The 21,937-nt window shown below is 47.1% G+C and overlaps 1 protein-coding gene across 2 annotated transcripts in view; it reads left to right on the top strand.

Annotated features, from left to right (window-relative positions):
* Positions 1-21,705, top strand: part of Tango1 (transport and golgi organization 1) — a 29,410-nt gene extending 7,705 nt beyond the window's left edge. For both annotated transcript variants that reach the window (XM_089561718.1, XM_089561717.1), the window contains exons 7-20: positions 1,773-1,800; positions 2,592-2,749; positions 4,658-4,756; positions 5,810-6,018; positions 6,890-6,980; positions 7,553-7,696; positions 9,305-9,395; positions 10,156-10,294; positions 11,349-11,450; positions 11,549-11,609; positions 14,735-14,770; positions 14,981-15,048; positions 15,773-16,095; positions 21,301-21,705. In XM_089561718.1, the coding sequence (XP_089417844.1) occupies positions 1,773-1,800; positions 2,592-2,749; positions 4,658-4,756; positions 5,810-6,018; positions 6,890-6,980; positions 7,553-7,696; positions 9,305-9,395; positions 10,156-10,294; positions 11,349-11,450; positions 11,549-11,609; positions 14,735-14,770; positions 14,981-15,048; positions 15,773-16,095; positions 21,301-21,401 (1,650 nt within the window). In that variant the 3' untranslated portion in view covers positions 21,402-21,705. The remainder of the gene's footprint in view (positions 1-1,772; positions 1,801-2,591; positions 2,750-4,657; positions 4,757-5,809; positions 6,019-6,889; positions 6,981-7,552; positions 7,697-9,304; positions 9,396-10,155; positions 10,295-11,348; positions 11,451-11,548; positions 11,610-14,734; positions 14,771-14,980; positions 15,049-15,772; positions 16,096-21,300) is intronic.
* Positions 21,706-21,937: the final 232 nt, after the last annotated feature.

The raw sequence follows: 21,937 nt of genomic DNA on the forward strand, positions 1-21,937 counted from the left end.
GGCGCCACAAAAAAGTATCATTACAGTGAAAGCTCGTTAATTCAAAACTCGATAATTCGAATTTTTGGATAATTCGAACTACACTACTTGGTCCGGCCAAGCTTCATAGAGATCTGTGTATAAAAAAGCCCGTTAGTTCGAAAGCGAGTCGGTTCCGTTACGGATAATTCGAACTACGCGCCACCGCGTCTGGGCGGCTTGGCACACAGCACGTGGCCAAAAAAAAAAAAAAGCACCTCCTGCGCATAGTTAGCTGCGTACGTCCTAAACGGGGACAGAAGATGGAACTAGATAAAACCTTGGAAAAGTGGGTAAAGCTTAAATGGCACCATCACCCGCGCGGTGGCCGGCGGCACCGGAGGGAAGGGGTTGGCGACCGCGCTGGCGGCTGCCTACCCCCTTTTCCGCGCAACGAAATGCTCGTTAATTCGAGCTCTGTTAATTCGAAAATACGGATAAGCACTGTCAGCGCGGTCCCAGCCAACGCCCATGAAGGCTATGACTTCGGACCGGCGCTACAAATTACGAGCGAAAAACTTTTTTTTTTTCTTTGCGAGTGTCGTCCATGCTTCCACCCATCGGTCGGACGCCAACGGAAGCACGCCCTCAGCCGCGAACAAGACGCCGGCTTTTGAGTGGCAGTAGACAGCGTCCGCCCCAATCGCCCATGGCACATAAGGCGACCATACTGAAAACGAGGCTTGCACCGGACAAGCGCTGGCACTCTGCCAAAGTTCGCTTCCCCCTTGCTGGAGCTAACCCCCCCCCCCCCCCCCCCCCCCCCCGCCTAAGAATCTAAAAAAAAAAAAAGCGTCAGTCGTTAACGCTTCCCTCCGTTTGGCACCGTCTTGGCGGCGCGCCAAGATGCTGCGCAGCGATAAGTGATGTTATCGTTGCGCAGCATCTTGGCGCGCCGCCAAGAAATGCGTTGTGGGCCGTGACGGTGCCAAAGGGAGGGAAGCGTTAACGACTGACGCTTTTTTTTTTTTTCAGATTCTTAGGCAAAAACGGGGGGGGGGGGGGGGGGTTATTATTTGAGTGGGTTCGTTACGCGAGTAAATACCCTACATATACCGTAATGCAAATGGTTCTTGTCGGTTTTTTCACGGCCATTCGATAATTCGAACATCGGATAATTCGAACTTTTTTCCCGGTCCCGTGAAGTTCGAATTAACGAGCTTTTACTGTAGTATGTTGGAGTATGAGATGGGAGGTATGTTTTTGAGCGGTGACCCTTTAAACAAACAGTTGCCTTCAACATTGAGAGATGGTAGGATTGCGCTGGCTTAGACAAACAGCACTGCACTGAAAGATGACATGCACATGTGTTTGAAATGGGCCCCGCTGTGTGGTAAATTGCTACTTAGAGCAGCTTATGTGTGCCGAATGGTTGTTTTGTTCAGAAACACTATTAGATTCAGAAAGGCCTGCGAGTATTATTCAGAGGCCTTAATTCTACCAGGGCAACGGATTGGATTCGAAGAGAAGGCAAACGTAGCAGGGAGTGGCAGAAAGTTAGGTGGACAGATGAGATTAAGAAGTTTTTGGGGATAGGGGGTCTGGAGCTGGCACAGAACAGGCTCACTGGAGAGATATGGTAGAGGTCTTTGCTCTGCAGTGGGCGCAGTCAGGTTGATGATGATGATAATACATAATGAAGGCTGAAGGGTGGAGATCTTCAGAAGGACGATGGCCCTCGTCGTTACAGCGTTGACATTACTCTTATTCGAATTGTGGCACTGGCCTTAAATTTTTCATATTTTTCTTTTCAGCATCATCGAAAAGCATCAGCACTGGCAGGTAAGCAATCACTTGTGCAATTGTAAACCTTTATGGGAGCTGAGCTGCCTGTTTGTCTTGACTCAGACTGTTACTGCTATGATGGCTCAGTGACTTTGGCGTTCGGCTGCAGTCTTATGGTTGTGGTTTCGATCTCTGCTTTGCCGCTTGTTTGATTTTATGGTTTTTGGGGTTTAACGTCCCAAAGTGACTCGGGCTATGGGTAATGTCGCAGTGGAGGGGTCCAAATAATTTCGACGGCTTGGGGTTCTTAACCATGATCGATATGGGGTATTCTTTAAGCATGATTGATATGAGAGGCCTCAGCACAGGGAATTGGGGCAGTATCACTTAGTTGAGATGGCTCTAACTCTGCTGTTAATGAGTCTTTATAAAAAAATATTTCCAGAGCTGAGCTTTCCACAAAAGATGCCTGCCAACCGCTAGAGTACAACAAATTTTCGACCAGATGGTGGTCAAGGCCTGTCTTTTTATTAACAGCGACATGTTTATAGCTTGGTTGCAAAGATTTGTATGTGTCTAGTGTACTGAGACTGTGAGTTAATGCATAAAATGAAGGCTACACTCCAATTCTCTTGGTAGATACAACAGAACAAATGGCAGCCACTTCAGGCCATGTTCCATTACACTTTCAGACAGAAAATCAGCACAGAAGACCTGAAGGGCAGTGTGCGGCACTGAAGGCATTGCTCTCTGGAGCAGTGCTGGTGCTAACTGCATTCCTGATGTCACGAGTTTGAATGGAACGGCGGGAAAATTTTTAGATCCAATTTTTGGGGGAAAAATTGCAGGCAGCCTGTCTGGACTGGAGCAGCGCCTCTTTACTCTGGTGACGGAGCGGCAGGTTCTGTCGGAGCAGCTGGCACAAGCGAAGGCACACGCGGACCGCGGAGGCCGCACCTTGTCCCAGCAGGAGCACGAGCTAGACGCGCTCCGTGAAGAAGTTCAGGTGAGCCAGATCCTCAGTTGGTCATGAGCGCACAGTGCTGAGTAAGTTGATGCCGCTTTGCTCCATACCACAAATGTTCACTTGTTTGTAACCATAGTTGGTGTTTTGCACTGGTTTTGTGATAGATGAAGAGACCAACTGAAATGGAATTTAGCACACCTAAGTGTTTTATACTTTTGCCAACCATTAATGTTAGGTAATTGAGGTGAGTGCATTAGGAGCAGATTGCACGTGTTGTTGCTTTCCAAACCGAAGCTAAAGAGGGCAGCCATTACTAATGAATACAGTATAATACATTATACTAAAAAAATTCACTGCACATTACCCTTGTGGTAATGCAAGGTTCAACTATAGCTGTCATGGTGAGAAATGCTCCTGCGAGTCAGAGTGTGATATTAACTCTGGGTGCGGGTGCGGGGGATAAGGCAGGTATGTGTGACGCACAGTCACGCATGGTTGCTCACCCACCCATATAAGGCAGGTGCCCGATGTGACAGGCAGAGCGACAGAGAGAAAGGAGTTTTAATGAGAGGAAAAAGTGGAGAGGTCGGCCGGTGGTGACATGGCCCTGGCCTGCTACTCCACACTGGGGAAAGGGGAAGGGGAGGAAAAGGAAAGTGCAAATGAAGGTTGATGGTGGCATAATACAGTGAGTTTCATGGGTGATGTCCACAAACACACACACACTGGCTGGCACTCGCATCGCGGTGAGTAGAGGCACATGAAGCTCATGTCTTCAACACACACACCGACACATGTCATTAACACATACTGCGGTAGTGGCTCCATGAAAACACAAATGTAAACCATGTAAATTGTGTAAACCATGTAGGTAGTGCACATGCGGTTGCAGGCGGGTATCCAGGCCTGTTTCACACAAAAGCTTGAGCCGGCCTTTGTCACGCACCAACAACCAGAATGTTTCGCCCTGGCGCCTAGAAGAGTTTTTTCAGAGGGAGGGCGAGAGTCCAGTTGTCTCATGGTTGCTTCCAATGTTCTTTTCTCATCAGTATAGTTCGGGCACTCGCAAAGAAGGTGTCAAATAGTCCCTGGTGTGTGGCAGTGTACGCAATTTGGGCTAGGTTCAATTCTGATCTTGTGAAGGTAGTGTTTGGTGTAGGCAATGCCAAGCCGTAACCGGTAAAATAAAGTCCCATGACGTCGCATTACCCTAGATGGCAGATGAAATTGTGAGCCGACGTCAAGGTTAGAGACGCAGTCCTGTTGATAGCTCAAATCGTTCCAGTGCAACTGCATTGCGGCTTGCATTAATGCGCCAGCAAGGCTCCAATGTCAGATCTGGAAAAGGCTATTTCTATGGAAGCACCATCGAGGGAAGGTGTGAGGGTGTGGTGTTGACAGTGTTGGCGTAACTGGGTGCGCTAAGCAGCCATGGGTGTGTGGGTTGGGGGTAGGGGTGTGGAGGATGTGGTGTATCCAAACTCTGTCGCCGACTGCACCAACAAATAATGTGAACTTTGAGTGAGCAAACAACTCAGTGTTGCTAACTCTTGGAGTGGTTGTCTCGATTTCAGGAAGCACAAGATTTGTTATATATGTGAATAGTTAAGACCCAGGAAATTGCTTTTTTTGTACTAAGCGTTGAAGATCCACACGTTTCTTTTTTTTTTTTTTTAGAAAGGTGCTTCATGTGAACAAGTTCAGTGTCACTCAAGCGTGTGATAGGTGAGAATACGAATTTTGCTGGTGAATCACTTGTGGCGAGCTCGGTAGGTTCTGAATGGCATTAAAGGTGGTGCCATCTGGTTGTGCATGTGGCACCGCACCAGTGCAATGAAAACTAGGGGCGTTACGCTATAAACGTGTCCGAGTAGCACAGGTATAAGCTGCTGCGTGTGTCATTTGTTTCGACCCGTGTGCCATGTGCGGTTGTCTCCTCACTTGCAGAGCCAGGGCGAGTTGGTGCGGCAGCTACGCAGCCGTGTATCCGAGCAGGGCCAGCAGCTGGAGGCTAGCCAGGTGGCCCTGGCCATGGCCCAGAAGGCGGTCAGTGTTTCCATTCTTCTCTTCCTTTTCAAGCATGAAATGGCTTTGACATGGCATCATTGGTCTTGGGAAGTGAATTTAAGGGGGGACACTGGTCTTGAAAAAAAAATTTTTATTAATGAAGTCACAGTTACGAAACCTTCAGGGAATATGTATTTTTGTGTGCCGATTCTAAATATGTCATTTAATTTCATGTAAAACAATTCCTTGAGCACTTATGCACTTTTTATGCTAGTATTTTCCGGAAAGTATTGAAGAAGATTTGCTGCGGGAAACTCGCTGAAATGTGTGCCATTGGGTTCTCTTGACACCAAGGAATACAATAAGGGTGAAATTGTCTTCCTGCCTATCATAGAACTTATAGAGTTTTGAAGTTGTCGCTTCAGAAATGAGAAGGAAAGTATGAGTAAAGCAGAAATTTGGGCAAGTTGGTACGTATTCAGCGCCTGTTTGTCTTTACCCCTCAGTTTCCACGTCCCGTCTTTGTTGCGCTGTTTCAAAAATGAAAAGGAAAGTATGTATTCCTGTTTCTGAAGTGGCAGCTTCAGTACCCTATTACTCAACTTCTATGAGAGCCAGGATGATAATTTCACTCTTATTGTATTCCTTGGTGTCAAGAGAACCCAATGGCATACACTTCAGCGAGTTTCCTGCAGCAAATTTTCTTCAAAACTCTCCGCAAAATACTTGCATAAAAAGTGCATAAGTGCTCAAGAAATTGCTTTACATGAAATTAAATGACATATCTAGAATCAGCGTACAAAAATACACGTGCCCTGAAAATTTCATAACTATGACTAAATTAATAAAATTTTCTTTTCAAGACCCTTAACGACAACAAAAAAAAAACAATTTTTCTGTCGGACATCAAGTGAAGGGTGTTCATTCCCAAGACTTTCAGAGTTGCAATCACGAATGGTTCCAATGTCAGAGTGGAGACACTCAAACCTACGAAGATTTCGGTGCAGTCAATCAGCTCAGTGTGTCAGGCAGTTGCGCATTGTTGGGGGGAGCCTGGGAGCTCGCTCATCCCCCCCCTACACACGCACACAGCTGATGGAGCAGGAGACGGAGTCTCGCCAGCGGGGTGAGGCGGTGGCCGCCCTGGAGCAGCAGCTGGAGGAGGCCTGCGCGGAGCGCGACCTCTGGAGGGAGCGGGCCACCGAGAGCCAGGCCCAGGAGCGGTCCTTGCAGCAGAACCTCTGTGACGCCACGGACACCAGCGACAGGCTCTGGAGCGAGCTCGAGGCGCTCAAGCGGAGGTGAGCTCCAGAGTTCTGAGTTTGAGCCAGCTATGAAACCACGGTTTGAAATTCAAGCATCTACTGCAGTTGCTTTTTAGGGTCTAGCTGGCGGAAGCTCCACGTGGTGTCAAGTGTCGAAAGTGGAGCTCCTTGATCATACCAGTTGTGAAACTTTGAAACCTTTACAGAGGTTAGCAAGGTGGGGGTGCCAGTTAGGAGCAGCAAACCAACACTCCCACTGTATGTTGGCATTGATATCAGATTTTCTGAAATGAATTGTTTGTTTCAGCTTTTAATTTACTGATTGTTGCATGTTGGCACTTTTGTAACTTCATCTGTACAGCTGATTTTATTGCCAGGCACTGTTGTGGTCATCAGTTGTCTCAGAATTTGTGACTGTCACACAGTTCATCGCATACAGGTGTTGCTGCAGTCGGCTAATTTTCGAGTTTCAGCCCAGTCAGACCACCGGATTTCAACTTTGGGCCTCTATGGGGTGTTTCGTTGGTATTACAATCAAGGGGTTCTGCTATTAAGTCTTTGACAGTCTGCTGTTCAGCTTTTCTCACTGATTTTACAGCACAACAATCTTTCAAACCGAAACTGACTAGTAGCATGCTGAATCATTAGGCATATCAGGCCTTGCAGTGAATTTCGCAGTCAGTGTAGCCTCTGATCTGTGATAGGAAACCTAAGGTGGTGGCCTAGGACCTTTTGGTATGGGTGAGATCTTCATAACATTAGATGGTGTTACTCATCTTGTCACCGCTGGCAAGGATCGGCTGCACTGCATTGTTATCCAGTGGAAAGGTTTGATGGCATCTTGTCATACGGGCAAAATGTGGAGTGCATTTCGCTTAGTGATGGCCGCTTCTTGTTCGCGTGACAGGCAAGAGGCCCTGCATGAGGAGGTGAGCGCCAGCAACCAGGAGGCAGCTGACCTGGCCGAACAGCTGAAGCTGAAGAATGACCGCATCCAGGTGGGATAATCCTCTGCATGCCCAACCCTTGTGGCCTTTGCTTGGTGAACGCTCACCTCTTGAGATGTGTGGTCCAGTTTGCTCTGGTGTAGTCGCCGTTAGAGAGACACTCAGGGTAAACTGAAGTTGGCCTATCGATAGGTCACCGCGTTCTAATCACAAAGAAGGTATCTTTCACTGAAATCAGAGCTAGGTAGAAAAGGTTAAAAAAAAAAAAACGAAATTCATGCTTCCACCGACTGTTTACTAACGAACTGTGATGACGTTGACTCTTTGTAACTCTTTGTAATTGCATTTCTCTGAGATTATTTAACCCTGCCATTTATTTCCAAACAGTGATCACTGAATCCGTTTCAGCACTGATGTTACAAGTTTGAATTTAGTGGCGGGGGCAAAAAAAATAGTTTATCCTGAAATCTAGTTTTCTCTGCAATCAAGCCGTCTTTTGCTGCTGGAATAACGTCAACATTGCCAGAAGGAGAAGTAAAACGGAATTTTTACTGAGACAAAAAATTGGAGGCAGGTTGGGGAACAATGTTCCTGAACCAACAATGTATACCATGTGCTTGCAGGTGCTCGAGTCGTCCCTGGCACAGCTGGAGCTACTGCAGACTCACGGGGCAGCGGCGCGGGGCGAGGGAGAGGCCGAGAACGAGGCTGCTGATGAGGAAGAGGCGAGAAAGGCCCAGCTGCAGCAGCTGTTTGATGCTACACAGGTGTGTGTGTTTTCGTTCTGCTGTGCACTGCCTGTGAAATCACTTTCGAATGCGATCAAATAATTAGTTTCCATCAGGTGTTGTCGAATCAGGGGAACGGTGGAGAAAAGGTGTCCTAAATTTGTTAGTGACGTCGCAGATTCCTGTCATCATTTGCAGCAGCAGCAGGAGATTGATGCAATCTCTCATTGAGAAGCGCCGCCGTGGTGGCTCAGTGGTTATGGTGCTCGGCTGCTGGCCCGAAAGATGCAGGTTCGATCCCGGCCGCGGCGGTTGAATTTCTTTGGAGGAGAAATTCTAGAGGCCCGTGTAGTACTGTGCGATGTCAGGGCACGTTAAAGAACCCCAGGTGGTCGAAATTTCCGGAGCCCTCCACTACGGCGTCTCTCATAGCCTTAGTCGCTTTGGGACGTTAAACCCCATAAAACCAAAACCAAATCATTGAGAAGCCCGGGTCAAACAGGTTCAGACAGTCAGATTGGTGAAGTTATAAATCATCCCGGTTGATTTGATCCCTGTCAAGATTTACACATTTAATGGTAAACTGTGCAACATTGGCAAGCTGGCTTATATCCGAGAGAGTAGGTGGTGTTTGTTGTAGGATGCCTTTGATATAAGTTCGTTGATGGCTGTTTTGCAGTCTGCTTTGTCTTAGAAAACGTCTTTTTGTGCTTGGTTCTGGGGTCGATCACATTGCTGTTGCAGGCGATAAACATCATGCTTGAATTTGGCAGTTGTGTCTTAGGGAAAAAAGCTGCCAAGTGTTTACGCTCTGCTGCGTAATGTGCCAAACTCAGCGATAGCTTTTTCCATGCTGCTGCCTGCTTTTTGCGAATGCCTAAGGCCTACAGTAAAATCTTAGGCCTACAGCGTCTAGGCTACCACAGTGATCGCAGCGGATGGCGCTGGTTGTGCGATGACGTGTGAACGTCACATAACTGTAAATCTGTGACTGTCATGTGGCCAGATGTTTATGGTCTGTGCTCTGAATCCCGTGGGGGAGGGCTCTGTGTAGCAGCTTGCATTGTAAAAATGTGCCTCTCAGTTAAGTCGGTGAATTTGTGTTTCGCCAGGTAGTTTAGCTTGTCTAGCCACATGCGCTCAATAGCTTCCTTTCTCATTTTGGCTGCATTTGGAAATAAAAGTGGAGAACTGCTGGTTGATATGTGGCTCATCATTGCAGCTTTTGGTTATGTGATGCCCCATTGTACCGTCAACTTTCCAGAGTTGGGCGCGTCCTGGCAATTCCACTTGCTTTAGATTCTGCAGCACTCGCTATATTTTTGTGGTCAGCAAACAGAAAAGAACACAATTTTTGACACCGCAGCTTCAGGGCTCCTGGAAATTTGCTGTGAACGAATGTAATCATGCATGCTGACATAACTTGACCTAACGTGAACTGATCTGTTGCCATAGTTCTAAAGCGCTTTCCTCCTTCACCATTTGCGTACAGTGTGTAACAAGGTTTGGAATGTGACGGGGCCACTGCTTCTAGAAATGGCTGTCAGTGATGATTGTGTGTTCTGAGGAGTGGGTGATCCCGAAGCTTCATCGAGCATTTGCCTGTGTGCCTCAACGCCTCTCTGTGGTGCCTCCTGTTGTTCGCAGGCTCGCCGTGAGCGGGACCAGATCGAAGAGCAGTGGCAGCAACTGCAGGCACAGCTGGAGCAGCTGCAAGAGCAGCTGCGCATCCAGCAAGGTATGTGTCACTTGGAAGTCACATTTATGTGTGCCAGCTTTTTCAAGGCTGAATTTGCTGGGCTGGTGGCAACAGATGCGGGAAAGGGCTGATTGGAGGTCATCATCATAATAGTAGTAATCATGAACTAGATCATCGTAGACGGAAATCAGTCTGGTTGTGTTTGAAGCCTAAAAGTTGAGAAATACTGATACCAACCAATATTTATGAGCAGCCCAACGTTTTGGGACCAACTCGGTCCCTTCTTCAGGGGTGACTGAGAGATGAGCAAGCAGTGGCAGGAAGCAGCCGTCGCTACACCTGTGTTGTCACGTGGAGGAGACCAATAACACATGTAGAGGATAGCATTCTCGAGGTCCTGTTTGCAGTTGCCTTTGTGAGCAGATGTGCCACGTCCGACACGGTCGCTTTTTCGAAGGTGCTTTCGTGGTCGGCACGCTCGCAGTGCTTGGCGATAGGGTTTCTTTCTGTGTTCACTGACTAGACATCGTTTTTGTGTTGCCAGATTTCTTGTCTCGCCAATGTATGAGGGCAGCGACGGACAAATTCTAGCGCCTTATGGACCTGTGGCGCCCTCTGTATGCAGCAGTGTGAAATATTGCTTGCATCATTCATGCCTCAGAGGGCGCCACTATGTAGAGCGGAGATTGGAGTGTTCACCATCGCAGGCTGCTCTCGCAGGATGCCATGTTACACAGGCGGAAAAACTTGTCTTTTTCGGGATTGGTTACTGCATGAGCTCCACATGTTGTCCTCGCAGAGCGTGCGGAGTCCCTGGAGAAAGAGATGGAGGCGAGCGCCAAGGCACGGGAAGAGGCTGAGCGACGAAGAGCGGAAGCCCAGACCAAGCTCGAAGTGCTCTCCAACTACTTCAAGGACCGCGAGCTGCAGCTGCAGAAGTAAGGCGCCGCAGATGTCGAACATAGTTGGCAACATGCTGATGGGCACGGCGCGATACATGGGAAAGCAAAGAGGATGCACTTAGAACACAAGCAGTCACCTCGCTCCAAACCTCGCAAATGGAGCTTGGCCTCCGTGGAATCATAATCAGAAAATCTGTTGCTTCATGCAGGGTCCACCAACGTGAATGCATACCCAACTTTTAATCTTGGTGCTGTTTGGTGACTTACCTGGTCTGTGTGGTCTAAAAGTTGCTTTTTCTTTTGTTTGGTACCATTTCTCGGGACTAGAGCCACCATCCTGTGATGGACCATGTGAGCAAGGCTACGCTGCAACAGTACACTGCTATGTAGCTTGAATGCACTGAGTGGCTGCAAGGACGGCATGAGACAAATTTTGTGCTGCGTATTATTGTCTCGCTTCATCCTTATTATAACCACTCAGTGCATGCAAGGTACACAATAATGCACTAGTGAGCGGGTCATATTTAGTACGGTGCACAGTCGATGAAATTCAGGACATTGCCGAAAGTTAAATGAGGTAATATAGTTTGCTCATTTTGTGCTAACTGGAGCTGTTTTAAAGTTTGCCTTGCGCACTTCTTTCCCCAGTGATGTCTGCCTTCATAGCGGCGTTTTTCGCCAAACACACAATAACTGCTTGGGTTTGAATGCGCACAGGATGGCATCCACAAACTCAGATAGAGGGCCTGAGGGGGTCATACGCCATTTCACTTTTAGCATCCAACACTTTGGAAGCTGCTTGAATAGTGTTTATGCAAAGGCATGTCATAACCACTTCCCAAGGTTCTGATAAGGAATAGGATGAATACAAGGCAACGTACGAAATGAAACAGTTGGCATTGAAGGTCACAGTGTATTACATGTTGTTGCAAGGAAAGGTGTTTTGCACTGGTGGCAAACTAGTACTGGTTGGGCACAAACATGCTGGCCATTTATGAGCTGGCACGCTAGCTTTGGTAGACTAAGTGTGAAATGGAGCATGATGTTTCACGTTCACAATGCTTATGGCATTCTCAACTGTGTCTTGCAGGGAAGTGGGCTTCCAGGAGGTGGAGCGACGGCAGCGAGAGACCGAGGCCAGCACAGCCACTCAGCAGCTTGCAATGCTCGAGCAGCAGTGCCAGTCATACCGGTTAGTGAGAGTACAGGGCGTGGCGTAGGGTGTTCATAGACATGTGTCAGGCACCTTGTGCATTTGTAGCTCACTGTGGACTTTGTGCACACTTGCAGGACTCAGCTGTCATCACTACGGCAGGAGATGGAGCTCTCGGAGCGCAACTACAAGAACCAGGTGAGGAGGGCAGGAGGGTAGGCAGAGTTTCGGTATTCTGTTGCTGAGTATTCTGTGAGCTCAATACTCCGTATTCTCGATATATCAAATCACGTGTGGTCAGCTTGGTGAGCTGGGATGCAGTGCTCTCAGCCAGCTTGCTGAATGCCTGGTTTTTTTGTCTTCTCTGTATGTCTAACCTTGCTGCCAGTATAATGGTAGTGGAACCTCACTATAGCGAACTGGTAAAAAGGAAGAAAACATAAAATAGTTCAATATAGTTGAAGTTGTAATAAAAAAATTCACCAAAAACTCCTGCTGGAAAAGAGAAGTTTAGTCAACAAAAGAACAGCAACTGGGATAGACCATTATTTGTTGTAGCACCGCTTCGAAGCCACTCGCGGTGATTGCGGAAGCCACACAACACTGAGCAGCAAACGTCAGTTGGGTTGGCTTTTCCGCATTGCGGAAGCCACACAACACTGAGCAGCAAACGTCAGTTGGGTTGCCTTTTCCGCACAGCACCGCAGCACACAGCGGCAGCAGGTCGAACGCCAGCTAGGGTGGCTTCCTCGCATTGCGGCGGTGCCGTGCAAGTAAAAAAAAACGGATGCCAGGCTGAGAGCTGTTGCCGTTTTCACCACTTGCTCTCCACCACATGCACTCCATCACATGCGCTCTATCACAGTCGACATGAGTGCAGAGGATGGCCGCTGGAAAGCTACAACCAACAGTTTTGCTGGTTCTGAGGCGTACAATATGTGACAGAGACTCAAACAGATGCCGACTGCCTGACTACCAACTACTCTGGCCACTATATCTTCTGTGGCGATGTTGGCAAACGTGAAATTAAACATGAACCGTGGCGCAAACACTTGCCGCACCACCACTAGTCACCTATGCAGTGAGGCCAAAGCCTGCTGCCTGCCATCTGAGCAGGCACAGCTTGGCAGTTTGATGCATCCATTCTATGGCAAACCCATTTCTATGTATGAAGTAAGAAATGCATGTGCTTGATAAAAATATTAAGGAAGAGTTTGATGTAGCCAATAATTCATAACATCCGTGTTTATTATAACGAGGTTTGACTTGTTACTTTTCACTCTGCCATTTGATCAGGGAAAGACTTTTAGAGGTGTCTACAAATCTAGTGAGCCAATTAGGAACACAATGCTTGGGGTGTGCAGTTTACTTTCCCGATATCGAATTGATTAATGAAGCTTTCTAAGGCCCCTCATTTCCATCCTATTGTGCAAAAAAAAAACCCGTATCGAAGCCCCTTTCGCGGAATTGCGTCTTAGCAGCCACATTCCAAGAAATATTGTTTTGATTATAATGCAGTCTCTAACTGTTCAGGCCAACCATAGCTGAGGGGCCAACCCCTTCTTTGCTCTCCCTACTCCACTCAATGCATTCAGTGGCTGCTCATTCTCAACAATCTGCACTGCCTTCTTTTTATATTCATAGCCACCGTCCCCTTTGCACTTGCACGCTTTGCCCCACGGCCATTAAAAAGCTGGCTTCTTGCTGCTGCTCTCAAGCCTGGCAGCGAAGTTCTATTTAGCTACCTTGAAAAGCTTGGGGAAAAAAAATTAACACTATGGGTTCTGCAGATAATGAGAGGCGCATTCTGAATTATTTTGCGATGCCTGCTGCGGAACTTCGCGAATTCGATGCTCTGTTCGTGGAATTTGAAATTTTTCGCTGCAGGAAGTTGGGGCCTTATGAATGGTGTAGTTCACTGAATCAGATATGAATCGAATAGTGAAAGAACTGAATCGATTATGAATCAAATGCTTGTGGGATTTTCTGGTATTTGTGTGAACGTTCTTACAAAATGAATATTCATGCGATACAATGAAGCGGCAGCGGTGGCGCTCTACATCACAGAATTAATGCTTTGGCTGTCGAAGACGCAACGCTGATTGATCGTCGCTAGGGAACTCGATACACGAAGTTAGTAAATTAACTCTATGACCGTCATGTCATACGCATACTAAACAGAGAATTTTTGCTTAAATTCTATAAACATGTTAAAGCACGATTGAAAGAATGATAACGGCAATGAAGACAGAGAATTCTCTGTCGGTGTCTTCGCGCCGCAGATGGAAGTTGATGCAGAGGACAACGTGCAAATCACAGCTATGTGCAGCACACGATAGCCTAATCCTCTCGTGCACTGTCTAGTCACTGGCACTGGCTAGTCCTCTCGTGCACTGGCGCTGCCACGAGTTCAAATCCCAGTCACGGCAATATTTGTTAGATTTATTTTTGTTTTATTATTTCACTTGGCACGAACCCACAGACATCGCAAGACCTTACGCGTGGTTTACCCATCTGAATGGCGCTTTCTCAATAAAATACCTTTCGCTACTCGCGACTTACAGTGAACAAACTAGCGTCCAATTCCAGCTGATGAGAGGTACGAGAGTTCGAGCCGTGGCCTCTGATATCGAGCTTGAAGGCACACTTTACTAAGCTTGCCTGAACCGTGTTGCGTCGCCCAGTCTTGGAAGGTCCTTTGTCTGAGCATTATGAACGCCACCACATGAGTGAACCGCATCGCGGTGGTGAACCCTTCTTGGTGAACCCTCGGTGGTGAACAATGATGGAGAAAGCATGCCGAGCAGTGTTGCAGTGAGCCCTGTTTTTTGATACAATCGTCAAAAAAAATTGCGGCGCACCCTATTCAAGCTTTGTGTCAGTTGTTCCAGAACTATTCAAAAACTTGAGAAGAGATTCGATTTATTCCGAATAACTTTGAACTTGCGCTATTTGATTTGTTCAGCAAATCAAATAAAAGGATATTACTTAGATTTGATATTCAAAAACTTTGAACATTTGCACACCTCTACATAGTGCAAATTTATAATCTGCATATCAGCCCCAGGAAAAAGCCCCCAAGTTGGCGCACAGTACGTTTTATTGACGGACTAGCATTCACTGGGCAGATTAGCTGGCAAGTGACTTTTCATGCTGTTTAGCTTCCCACCACTCTTCTGATGAGAATTCAGCATGTTGTCTGCAGATGGCTTAGAATCTACATCCTGTGAAGCAGTTTTGTTTTTAGACATAGCTGTGTGCAAAGAGAGATCATGATTGCCGCGACAACTGTCATTGAAGTCGTGCTTTCCTCTTTTTTCTAGGTGGCCGACCAGGAAAAGCGTGCTCACGAGAACTGGGTGAGTACGAGGCCACTTGGCATAAGGAAGGTCGGCTTCTTACTGAAGCTTGTTAACAATCCTGAAGCTTCCTGTTAGACTTTGCAGTATTCACAGAAATGGTGTCACCAGTTATGCAGAAGTGAAGTTTGCAGAGGAAGCTCACTAGTGAAGCTTTCGCCTAGTGCGAGGAGACGTCTCTGATGCACTGTCCCACTCCTGGTTTTGCAGCTGGCCGCCCGGGCTGCAGAGCGCAAGCTGGAGGAGGCCAACCGGGACAGGACAGCCCTGCGTCAGAGGCAAGTGGCACATTACCCGTCTGCCAGCTTAGCTCAAGTTGTGAACTTTTGTGCATTATATGCGCGAAGGACAAAGGAGCTCAAAGTCATTGTAGCCAAAGGAAAGCACTGTCAGTTGTTGTGTGAATTGCAGATAAATTGGACTAACTTCCAAAAGTGGCAGATCAAAACCTGACTCCTCCACGGTGGTGTGCCCACTTGGGTAAGCACACAGTGAAGGAGACGCAAAGCAAGTGCTGACTACTTATCATGGATTGATGCCAGCATGCCCAAGATGATCGTCCATATGTAGCTTCAATAGCCTGGGACAGTGCGAGCATAGAGTGTCTTGAAGCCAATAGGCAGCTCAGGAACGGGGTATTCATGTCATGCAGGCGTCATTTCCACAGCATCAATCACTGTTGAAGCTAGGGTGGCGTTCCTGTACGCCCCACCTAAGTTTTACTGCTTACCTTTTGTGGTTTCACATGAATCCCCTTTGAATCGCAAGTATGTGTGCTCAGTCAGCATTTGCCGATCTTTGAAATGCACTTGACAATTACTGTGGGCCCAGCTAGCCTTAGCTTTGGCCGGCTGTCTGGCCCTTAGTGCAGGGCAGGACAGTGCACTAAAGGTGCCAGGGGACACCGTTTGACTAGATTGTGGCTGCGAAGTGAAAATAGAACTTGTTAAAAAAAAGGAAACCAGTCACGTACGCCTACGCTTGCATGACACCCATATGCAGGTTGACCCTGCTAGAGCGGGAGCTGCAGCAGCCGCCACCCATGCCGCCAGCGGGTGACATGTTCGCACCACGACCTCCGCTCCTCTCCAAGGACGAGGCTCCGCTGCTGGACGGTCCGCCGCCTCCGCTGCCCCCGCTGGACATGATGCCGCCTCCATTCCCGCCCTTCCCGCCCATGCCTCCGCCGCCACCCCCCGAGATGCTCAAGCACATGCGCGGGACGGGGGGCAGCCCACACTTCTTCGACATGGGGCCGCCCCTGCCGCCCATGCCGCCATTTGTGCCGCGACCAGGCCGCAGCAGCCAGGCCTCTCTCAGCTCCTGTGAGTCGGGAAGCTGGGCGCACATCCTGTTTCTCCTGTCTGCTGAAAGGGGGCGCTGCTTAATCAGAAAACAAGCTGTGGAAACAATTGAACACCTCATAATCAAATGTGACGGTATCCCTCCGGATGTCGATGCAGGCACAGACACTCTTCCTGAGGCCCTAGGGTTTAAAGATAACAATGGTCATGTAAATAAATCTGCAGTGGAAGTCAGCAAAAAGCGATTGGAGGATTGGTGGCTGAAAAGCAGAGATGTGGCATAAGGTTAGAATTGTAGAAAACCGTAGGTAAAGGTGGTGGTGATTCTTAATGAGAATTGCCAACACAGGAAACAAAAAATAATAAAGAAGAAAAGCTGAGCATGGTGGCATTTGCCACCACCCCATTTTAAAGGGGGCGCTCCTATCCATCCATCCATCCATCCATACAAAAAGCGATTGGAGGATTGGTGGCTGAAAAGCAGAGATGTGGCATAAGGTTAGAAGTGTAGGAAACCGCAGGTAAAGATGATGGTGAATCTTAATGAGAATTGCCCACACAGTAAACAAAAAATAATAAAAAAAATCTGAGCATGGTGGCAATTGCCACCACCCCGTTTCAAAGGGGGCGCTCCTATCCATCCATTCATCCGTACAAAGACGGCCAAGAGAAGACCGGAGCACTGGTGTTGTGAAAGCAGATTGTTGAAATATAAGAAGCCGTCGCAGGAATAAAAATTATATCCCTTAGAACACAGGAAGAAAATAGCTTACAATGGCTAGGAATTAGAATAGAACTGAAAGTTTAAAAAAGTTTTAATTGACTAAAACATTCGCTTTAGCATACTAAGCAAGGTGGTGCTCACTGGCACCGTCATTCATAGGTCATGCCAATAAAATCTATCTTGTGGTGCCATACTTTTGAGAGATCAGAATAATGCTTGCAAAATAATCAGGGTTATTTGACCGATGATTGTGTTGCTGGCGTGTGTCTTCGGAGCTTCACCCTGCAGGTCTCACCGGTTGACCTTAAAGGGGCCCAGAAACACACTCTTAGTTAACTGTTTTGCCTGTTGATTGCATACAGTGAGTTATAATGGTGCTATTAGCGTCGGTAATACCGCGTATATTCCGTTTTTTAATATTTTAATGTCCTTCCAAAAAAAGAATTTCATGGCTCTGATGGTGTCGCCACACAGTGGCGGGTTTTTAGCAGCGGATATGACATCACCTGGCGCGAGCTTGATGATCGGACAAACAGTAAACATACTGCAAATTGTGTGAATAAATAGAGACACATTTTGTCACCTGTCTGCGTTTTATATTAGATCAACAAATACAACTGGTTTGTCTTAGATAAAAGCCCTGCAAAGCAAGTAAAATAAAAATACACCACCAGGGGCGCTCTGGCATGGAAACGACGCTGCCAGTCTCAGCAAGAGCGATTTACAGAGAGCAGGCAACCATGGAGTACAAACTTCCGCGGCGTGCTCTGGCTGGCTGTTTTGATTGGTTGCGCCAGGTGCCGTCATTGGGAGAGCGAAATAGGAGTGGGAAGCCCCGCCAAAATCGAGTTGAGGGCAGCGTTTTGTTTGCTTGTATTTTGGACTTTCTTCACTGAATAACTCCCGTTCCTGTGCATCGATTCCTGTAATTCTTTTTAAGTCAGCATCTGTGTGACGTAAAGAACCTACCTGAAGTATAGCCGGTATCCCCCCCAAGCAGTGTTTCGCAGCCCCTTTAATCAACCCTTGTAAAGTGTGAAGCTGCCTGTGCTTTCTTTGTCTTCCGTCTATCTTTGAAGGCTGTCACCTCCTTGTTCTCCCCCTTGGAAAGGCCTTTGGGCCTCCTCTGCATCTACAGTTTCTTGTTCTTTCTCTCCTTTGGTTCCTCTTCTTTCCCCCTTTCCCACTTACTTTTCACCCTTTCAGTTCATCCGAGGTGTAGGCACCCCCAGCCTCTTCCTTTCCTCTCTCGCAACCCACTCCGCCACTGTCGTAGGTGCCCCTTTCTTCCTGTCTCTGCTCCTGCTTGCTCACCACTTAACAGTAGCCCTCATCACTTGTTTACCCATGCCTTTGGGTCTTTTATCTCACTCTCTTAACCCCCTAACGGATAATTTATCTTCTGGAAAATCATACGAGAATTGTCTTCTTCTTATTCACTTGGGAAATTTCAATGTACTTTTCTGAAGCGCAAAAAAAGCATCGCAAAAATTATTTTTTCCGACTCAACAATCATTATTTGGTAAAGTTCTGTTTGTAGAAAATTAAGCAAACAAGGGAAGGGGATTGAGGGGCTCGTTATAAATATGAGTGAAGCCAACAGCCACAGAAACCAAAAACACATGGGATTTTTTTTTATTAATTTATTTATGGTGTTGATCAATTTAGAATATTACTGAATATGTTATCGCTTAAAGCTAATTGATTAGAAAAGCAGAAGAGAAAACAACCACCTGCCGCCGGTGGGATCCGAACCCACGACCTCCAAATTACGCGTCCGGTGCTCTACCTCTGAGCTACGGCGACGGCCGTCAAATCTTCTGCTTTCGGGGGTTTTTGTGTTTACAAATAACCTAACCTTGAGAGTGTTCATCAGCACCACCAACATTCGTAAGTGGCGGACGTAGAACGTCCTGAGTTACCGCAGGTGTGACGTGGAACGTCATCGAACGGCGAGGGTGGAAGCTGTGTGAGAACCCTCTTATGCTTCCTTTGGCGTCAAGGCTGCCAGAACCGAGGCCCTCGCTAAGCAATTAAGCAAACAAGGGAAGGGGAATGAGGGGCTCGTTATAAATATGAGTGAAGCCAACAGGCACAGAAACCAAAGGACACAGGGGATTTTTTTTTTTATTAATTTATTTATTTTATGGTGTTGTGCTTTGCGAAGTAACAGCGAAACATAAATGAACTGCTTCTTCCTGTATATACACTGTGACAACTGACATTCTAATCCTGCTACTGTAGTTTTTCACAAGTGTGCCAGCACTCAAAGCAGGAAACTACGCACAGGGCTTTCTGGCATCGCCTGTACCAGGTCGGCGTTTCCTTCCCGACGTGCTTCCGATTACTGTCCCTCTTCGGACACAATACCACACAGCGCCATGTCACTTCTTACCTCTTTCCCGGTCGCTGGGAAGCGCTGCTGCAATGATGTTTGCATCAGAATATTCATCATCGCTGTAACTGAAATCAGTGGCATCTCGCGTGCCGCCCTGTTTTTGTGCGCGGTGAAAAGTGACGAAGTTCAGGCAAAAAAGAAAGCAGTAGTCTTTCAGTACCCGTCCTTCCATCTGTCTGCAAAACTAGTAAAAAGGTGTTGAATGAGTCTGGCTCGTCTTGTACCGGACGTTGAGTGCCAGCAGACTCGTGACGATCTTGTGTCTGCTAGGGGGTTAATTATACTTCATTTCATGTCTTTTAACGTTTAAAATGTTCAATTTTTTTATCACGATTGCATGTTTGGTGCATGTTTTCAGTGATGTTCGATCTGAGAACCGATCTTTAATTAGGCTCTAAAATCTGTTTCTGGCCCTTTTTTCGTGTGGCAGATCAAAAAATCCAGTAATTTGTAAAAAGTGAGCAAATTTCGGTTTTGAGAATTCCCTGAAACTCTGTAAGAGTCTCTTTTTGCCAGACATTTCTCTTGACATTCGCTGATAATGGGAATGCAACATCACTGCATGGTTTTCTTGCCTGTCAGGGTCAGGCCTGTGCAAATAGATGGCCACTTGTTGCCTCAGGTGTCACCACTCTTAGCTTAAGTGCAAATGCCGGGAACTTTTCATGATGGTGTTTTCCCAGCTGTGCTTGCAGCAGAATGGCAGGGGATGAGTCTACTTATGGCATTAAATGCAATGCATGGCGCCGTTTGTTTTGGTAGTTTTCGGTTTGTTTGTTGGAAGTTTCCTAAGTAATTATTTTCACACTATAGTAAAACCTTATTGATACATTCTCAGCTCATGAGATTTCCCGGTACATATGCTCCAGATCGCAGTTATTAAGAACGTCCCGCAATGCTTAGAGTTACGCTTACTTTTCTCCCGGTTAATATGTTCCTGGATAACGCGATTTCCTAGCTAGTGCATTTAAAATATTGACAAATTTTGGTTGTATAATACGCTTAAGGACCAATTCCACATGTGCAAACATACAAGGGGGCTAAGCATGGCAGTCACCCACCATGATGGCTTCTCTGCAGCGTCTAGATGCAAAGCGGCGAAGCACGCATGCACGCACAAAAAAACAATGTGCTAGCATAGCTCTGTGGTACATAAGGGAGGCAGAGCATCTGAGAACTACAACAATGCGCTAACATACTAATGGGCATTGTCTGGGAAATGCAGCATGAAAAGCGAGAACACTGTGACACAGTCACTTGTCGCAGTGGCTTCCCCACACTGCATTATTGCAAAGGGGCCAAGCATCCGAAAATGACAGGGAAGAGATTTTGGCTGCTTTCGCAATTGCCATCGACAAACTGAATGTGTCTCGAAGTTTCTGCACGCTAAAGACTATGCAAACGTGGACTAAATTCTGCGAGCGCTAGAAAATGAGTTGCTCAGACCTTGTGCTAAGCATTTTTGTAGAATGAAATTGTCAGTTAATGCCTCATTTAACAGTTACATTTTTCAAAATTAGGTGATTTGAATCATATGTTTCCTGGGATAGTACGTTTTTTCCTGCATTTTTTTTTTAACGTGTCAGCCAGGTTTTTCTGTGTACAGTTGAATGCCGCCAAGCCTCTTGACAAGGAATGTATGCAAGGAATTTGTGCCCTGGATATATGCTGTTTTTCATTTCATTTTGCTTTGGCCATTTGTTTCTTCTAATAGAGTGGAATTTTTTTTCACCTTAATACGTGTCCTTATGTGGTCTCACATACTTGAATGGATTTCTCACGTATGCTCAAAGATGTTAATGCAGGATTATGATCTCAGTAAAGCAGAAAGTTGGGCAAGTTGTTATATGCTCATACTGAACCATGTAAAAAGACGGCCCAGTTTACTGATTAAGTGAGAGCGTCACCCTCATTGCTGGCCCTGTTGCATAGTTTCACTTTGTAAATGCACAGCTCTCACGTAAGACTTGCTTGTGTCTTCATGGTTAAGGTCGTGTTTCAGGATGCAAACGTATGTTGTAAATAAAATTTGGTTATGTTGTTCTGCTAGCCTTTCCTGTTGTCTTGAAGCCTGCCGTCTAATACCATGCCCTGCCCTTTGCAGCTGCCTCGGACAGCAGAGGACGGCCACACAAGTCTAGTCCCCAGCCAATGTCAACAGATGGCCGACGAAATGGCACCGGTGGCCGTAGCACACCACTATGATACCCCCGATTCTAGGAGAGGATTGTAAATGGGTAGTGGTTTCAATCGTCCATTCCCCCTGAGCTCAGGGAGTTTTCACCACTCTTGCTAGGAGAGCGAGACCCTGCCCTCCCCGCCCCCACTTCCACAACATACCACAAGTGCTGGGGCCCACCACGAAGCATCGTCGTTCCGCGATGTGTTGTTGTGCCCCACTGCAGAGGGCTTACAGCGCTGCCCCGAGCAAGACACTGCGGTTTTTATCCTGGCACCTGCGTCTACTGGCGATCGCAAAGACGTGTGTAAATAAAAATGATGGATCCTGTCCGCATTGTCTTTTGTAGACCCCATGCTGTGCACCTGTTTCGCGGCCGGGCTTGCCGTGCTGCGAACAAAATAAAGAGCACAGAGGGGTGAGACGTCTTGGGAAGGGTTTGAACAAAAGCGAGCGCAACGGTTTTGCCGCTGCACGCGCGGCTGGATGGGACAGTTCAAATTTATTTTTGTTTTTCGCTCGGAAAGGCGCTCAAAACTTTCGCGATGGGTGAGAAGGTCGC

Source organism: Amblyomma mixtum, chromosome 9, assembly GCF_055824585.1.
Source record: "Amblyomma mixtum isolate Tamu chromosome 9, ASM5582458v1, whole genome shotgun sequence".
In the NCBI taxonomy this organism is placed as follows: Eukaryota; Metazoa; Arthropoda; class Arachnida; order Ixodida; family Ixodidae; genus Amblyomma; species Amblyomma mixtum.